The 6,379-nt window shown below is 39.7% G+C and overlaps 1 protein-coding gene across 1 annotated transcript; it reads left to right on the top strand.

Annotated features, from left to right (window-relative positions):
• The first annotated feature begins 2,865 nt into the window (after positions 1 to 2,865).
• On the top strand, positions 2,866 to 4,110 carry LOC123156640 (floral homeotic protein APETALA 1-like). Its single transcript, XM_044574780.1, has one exon. It carries the CDS (start codon positions 2,866 to 2,868, stop codon positions 4,108 to 4,110), a length of 1,245 nt encoding a protein of 414 aa, XP_044430715.1.
• Positions 4,111 to 6,379: the final 2,269 nt, after the last annotated feature.

Genomic DNA, 6,379 nt, shown 5'->3' with positions numbered 1-6,379 from the left:
CCGAGCACCTTGTACACAAATAGTTATTCGTTACAATATTCTCGTATGCTATGTATGTCATTTGGAGAAGCTTAAAAACATAGTATACAATGGATTAGCTCTTAGCCTAACAAGCAAGGTTTACATGCTCTTAAATTAATGCGAAGGTTAAAACTAAACTGAAAATATGTAGCTAAGAGATGACATCTAGTACAATGGATGGAATTGTCTTATCTTCTTTACTGAGAGACCGTCTCTTAGGTAAGAGATGGCAAGCGTTTTTTTCCTCCATTCGCCCTTTTCTAACTCAGCAGTGATCTTAGGTGACATTGTGAAGATAGCACCATTGTACATGCTCTAACATAGCTAGCTCTGTATGAGTGTGTCATGTGGGAGGGCTGATGCAAGATGCACCGATGATGGCCCATGTGACAGATGTATCATTGGTAGTGCCAACGATATCTGTCATTGTTGGCACCGACATGTCGGAGTACTACTGGTGAAATATTATATTTTAGGGTTATATTTTTGTAATTTATGTAATAAAAATAATATTTAAAATATACCTCCCAATGACAGGGAGTATCTTGCTTGTGCCCGTCTAGTGGCCCCACAACCACCCGAAATCAGAAGGGGGTACCTCGCTTTTGTACACCGCCTAACCAAAGAGCGCCATCAAGTATTAATGATCCATATAGAAAGACATCCATTTATTCGTGTTAGACGAGCCCGGATTAGTGTGTGATAGGTCGTGCATGGAGCCATCCACCCTATATGGACAAGAAATCGTGGAACACCTTGCTTTCTATCTAGTTGTCCAACCAAACTACACCATCAAGTGTTAATGAGCCCTAGAGAAAAAGATCGATATATTTGTGCAAGTCACCATTTTAGCATGGATTAATGTGCATGCGGCTCCATATCAGGAGCTGGCCACCTCATGTTTTCGGACAACCTACTCGAAAAGTGGAAGTATTGAAGAGCCAAAAATAAAGACATCGATTTATTCATGCTAGTCACCATTTCAGTTTGGATTAATGCACATATTACCAGCAGCCATCCGCCTTGAATCGGCAGGGAACTAGGGGGTACCTTGCTTATGTCTGCTGGTCTGGCCGAATAGTACTATCAATCATTTGTTGTAGAGAGAGACACCAATTTATTCGTGCTAGTCACCAGACAGATGGATACAGGACAAGAGTCATCCCCTCAAAATTGAAAAGGAGTACATGACTTCTGTGTGGCTATCCAACCGAATAGTACCATGCATTATTAATGAGCCTTGGAGAAATATAACGATTTATTCGTGCTTGTCACCATTTTAGCTCTACGTAATGGGAGCCGCCCATTACTAATTGGTAGGAAGAACCTCGCTTCTGTCACCATTTTTAACCTATTAATTTGGTGCAAAGTGCCAGTTGTTGTTTTTTTGAATTTTCTAAAAAAATCAACTTTTAGGGACCAAAAAACTAGAAAAAAACTAAGTTTTTTGGAGAAATGAAGCCGGAGGGACCTAGACCCACCTGGTCCCCCCTAGGCCACATGCCACAGGAGGTTGCCTCCATCGCATCTTTCTTCCGCTGGCTTTATATACTCCCAAAAACCTCAGAAATATTAACAGATGATTTTTGCGCCGCCCACCTCTCTGCTCCGGGGAGATCCAATCTGGAGGCTTTTTCAGGTACTCTACCAAGGGGGAATTAATCACAATTAAAGATTATTTACATGAACATTGATGCCACTGTGTTCATGTGTGAGAAGTCCTTTTTGTACTATGGGAACATAACATTTTTTTCATTATAATATGGCATCAGCCCACGTCCTAATAAGTTAGACGAAATACCTTTTTGTTATAATGGCAATGGTGGGTAATTATTTCACTTAAAACTAGTCTAATGGTTATACAATATTAGTCTATTAAATAGACAGTCGGATGTTTTTGATTTTTGAGAGATCTTCTAGCATTTTTATCCTTTTTCTGGTGAGCCTAGCAATTTCTTTTAATATATAATAGATAGATAGTTAGTTGTTTCTATTTTGAGTTATTTTCTAGCATTTTTATCTTTTTCTGGTGAGCCCGTCAATTACTTTTAATACAGAATAGATTAGGTTGTGTTGGATCCTTCCAGAAAAAGCCTTACACATATTATTTTATGGGCCATAAAAAGTTAGGGCCCAAGATATACATGTGTAACCGATAAACACACATCTTCCGCGGGAACTGGGCTTACCAAGGAGGCAGGTCGATGCTCCGAGTAACTTATGTGTTATACCATGACTTAACAAATGTCCTAGTATTTTCTAGTTGCTCTTAGTGTATCTTTCCTAGTTGGAATCTCAATTTTTAAGTTAAGCCCCAAAGCAAGGACCATGTTATACTTGGATATTATGGATTAAAGGACGACCACTTCTAGATTAGGTAGTTCCTAGTACAGGATATGGATGTAATCAATATGATCACTGATACATTAGGATGTAATCAATGTGATCAACAAAGGATTTGGACGCAATTAACAACCAAATAAATTTGACCACAATTATTTTTGTATATTAGAGTAAAACTTAGTTGGGTTTAACTCCCATTAATACTTCTAGATAAGGATATGGATATGGTCAAATGGCAATAATTTATTATTTCTATTTTTAGAAGTGTTAATACTTACATCAGAAGAAATACATATCAGTGGTTGCAAAGAAAGATGTGGATGCACTCACATATGTATATTTGGATGATAGTTAATAGTATCCATAAATAGCACCTTTTATGAGTTATGTATGTTAATTTTTACTAAAGATTTACATGGTCTTTGTATAGTCAAATAGCACTACCATACAACCCTTTTAATTCTATATAAGGGAGTACATCTTCTCATATCCTACACCAATATGTGGTTAGCCAACAATACCCCTAAATCTCTAGTTTTCTGTAGATCCTTGTGCTTCCTATTTGTAGTAGTTAGTTTCTTCCTCTTTGTCCACATTAGTATGCCGAGGAAAGAGCGGCGGTCAGGTGTGGCATACATCCACAATGACAAAGACCGTGATCTCACCTTCTACAAGCGACGTTCCGGTTTGTTCAAGAGGGCGACTGACATCTCTGCCCTCACTAGGGCTAGGGTTGCGGTCGTCCTAGAAACAAACAATGGAAAGATGCACTCATTTGGGACGCCATTGGCCGATCCCATTGTTGATGATTTCCTATTTGGAGCTCCACCAGTAGTTCCCTCTGCCGACGAGGCAACCACTGCTAGGATTGGAAGCCTACAGAACGAGGTGGCTCGGTTGGACATGGAGAACATGACCGAGGAAGACAAAAACCAACTTTCCATCCTTCGTATGAAAAATATACAAAAAGAGAATCCAGGTATGGTGGCAAATCTTATCTTCACGAAGGAAAAAGATCTCAGTCTTGAAGATCTGAACAAGCTCTTCAGTGAGCTCTCTCGGGTCCAAAAAGATATTAGATTCCGGCTACCTCCGTTGCATGGTCATGAAGACAAGACCGGTGGCACATGTGTGGCACAAGATCTGCAACTACCAAGTGTTCTGCCGGCGGATCATTTGAGTACTACTCATTCACTTATGCAGTCACCATGGCCTCACAATCTCTCACAACTCCAGCTGCCTTTAGATCCACCACCATCACAACCAGAACAAACTTCGGGACCACTTTTTCCTATGCAGGTACCAATGTTCCATTCTGCACCACCATCTTTAGCTCCACCCTTGGCTTCCCATGTCCAACCCATAACAAATCAGGTACATGAGCAAACTCCACCAGAGGAGTTGCATGTTCAGAACTATGAAAGTACTTGCAACGTAGTTCAACCACAACAAAATGACGCAAACCATGACTCAACATCCGGGCAGAATTTGGAGGCCTCTCCACTATTGGGGTACTCGAGTGGCAATGCCTTTTCTATTGATGACCCATTTAACACTGAACAATGGGGTTTTCCTCTATCAGATCAGTCGTACTACAATAGTTTCCTAAGGATGGATGCTTACTTAGGCTCTAGCGGTACGGATCTAGGACAGTCTTCCATGGTAAATGGTGGATGGGTTGATGTGCCGCCCTCTTCCACTGGACATGATATTGATATTCTTACAGACTATGGAGAGCTTTTGTAGATGCTAGTTAGCGCTTCCATGTAAGAGCTATATTGAAATAAAATATATTTAGTTCCAAATTCATTATCCTTTGGACTACTATCTTAATTAGGATGTTTGGGAAAAATTTGCATGCTCAGTGTTCCAGGTCTTGGTCCATGATGTTTTTTCATCAGTACCTACAATTTTGTTGTTGTAGATCATTGTCATCTGAGGAATGATGGAAGTGGAACATGTATTTACCACAATGCACCTCTTAGAATATTGTGAGGCAAACATTAGCTTGTCAACTAAAAATAGAAGCCATGCTCATTAAACAATTAAATTAAAAGATAGCACAAGTCCAAACTTCAACTGAAGAGACTAGAATCCATTACTTTTTCTGGTTGCATAACACTACCAAGAACAACAACTGTGTCTCATATATGAATAAATGAATATGAGAAATCAAGGTTTTCTTAATAGACATGAATATGCCTTATCAAGAAATTAGAGCCATATTAGACATGTGAAGAGATGGTGGCCACATGTGATCCATTGATACCACATATGCCCCATTAACAACATTGAAAAGTACCGTGGATCTAGAGCTCTCCATGAAGATATTGTAAATTGGCTTAATTTTAAAGTATGCCATTAATCATCGCAATACAACAAACTTACAAGGACATAACGACCATCTCATAGAAGACATCAGTTAATCAACACATGTAGCCACTTTTGTAGAAGAACAACCTAAATCTAGAACTCACATATAACTTACCATAAACACAATTCTTTTTGGTGGATGGTATGCATGAGCTTTGGTAAATAACTAATCTAAGAATAGTAATGGTGACAAGATATATTGTCATTAGTTAAAACAACATGTATATGGCTAAGAACATAAAAAAGAAACACCTAATCTCGGACTTTCACATGTCACAATTTTAATGATCAAGTATTAATTTTTATGATGCAACATGACCTTCATATTCAACATAACACCAAGCTTGGAGAGATAATGTTTAGACTAGATGCACATCGTACTTAAGAAGACATACACCCAGGGTGCCAACATATAAAAACACTTCAAATATTAAACTCATATCACACTTATTATAAACCTGGCTTAGACTGGATGTCATAATATCATGCACTACTAGAGAGTGGCCTGTGTAACCGACACTCCATCCATGACGAACGGGTAGGTAACACATCGTCAACCCGTCTTAATACTCATCAAATGGAGGTTTGCTATCACTAACGGGTGATTTTGCGGCGCTCAATGACTGGTAGAAATCACTAATTGTTTTGCGGTTGTCACTTTCAAAATACAAAGAATCCACCAGAACTAGATTTTCATTATTACAAAAAGAGAGGGGAAATCATAATTATATAAAGAGAGGGGAAATCTTAGTGGTACTTAGCGTGGTTGAATTACAAAGGGAAGTTTTCTACGAGCGACAATAGTCTTGTACTACATATGTTAATTTATTTTTATTTTCTTTGTGATACATATGTACAAGGAGGGAATAGAAAAAAAAGGAAACACTAGCTAGCTAGTGTAATTATACAAATCTTTCCACTTAAGCCTCAAAATGTAGATAACTCTTTTGTTGAGATCTATGGAGCACAAGCTAGATCTCTGATTTGAAGTCCTAGAGGCATCTATATAGATATGGTTGTTGAGACTACTTGTCGTTTCCCCTGTCTACAACAGGGTGCAGCGACGGGGAACTGATCTCTGCATCAAGGAGCTCCTCCGGCATGATCGCTGGTCCAGCTGCCTCCGATTGCCCCGACTAGGTCAACCTGTGTCTATAGTGGTGACGCCTGCTGCAGTCTTGCTCTCCCTCCCTCCGTCTCGCTGCTGCCCGTGACCTCCAATGAAAGACGTCAGGTCACCACACCACCAAGATCCGGATCGCACCATAGTATGGCCAGCTGTTTTGGCTCATGTCGATTCCGCCAAAGCCGTCCCATCTCCCTTACCTATCCTCCCGTAAGGCTACGTGCTTTTGTTCATGTCGATTCCACGGCCGTGGATAGGACCCACAAGATCAAATGAATCTGACTGTTCGCGGCTAAAGTCGTGCAGTTGTAGGACGATCAAACCCCTTTGATGCTCCAGCGTGTTCGGGTATAGACATTATGTACTGCACATACGCCATCTCAGCTTATATATTGCTATCCCAAATTCACATATGCAGTATCACTTTGTTTAAGCATACAAGTATGAATCAATTTTGTTATTGTTGTAGATTAACCATTGTCATTGCCCATATTGAAGCTTTGTTCTGAATTAACA

The sequence above is a fragment of the Triticum aestivum genome, chromosome 7B, assembly GCF_018294505.1.
Source record: "Triticum aestivum cultivar Chinese Spring chromosome 7B, IWGSC CS RefSeq v2.1, whole genome shotgun sequence".
NCBI lineage: Eukaryota > Viridiplantae > Streptophyta > Magnoliopsida > Poales > Poaceae > Triticum > Triticum aestivum.
This window is presented reverse-complemented; position numbering and strand designations above follow the sequence as displayed.

What these genes read in the sequence shown, in the direction of transcription:
- LOC123156640 (XM_044574780.1), top strand. Translation starts at nt 2,866, where the DNA reads ATGTGGTTAGCCAACAATACCCCTAAATCTCTAGTTTTCTGTAGATCC.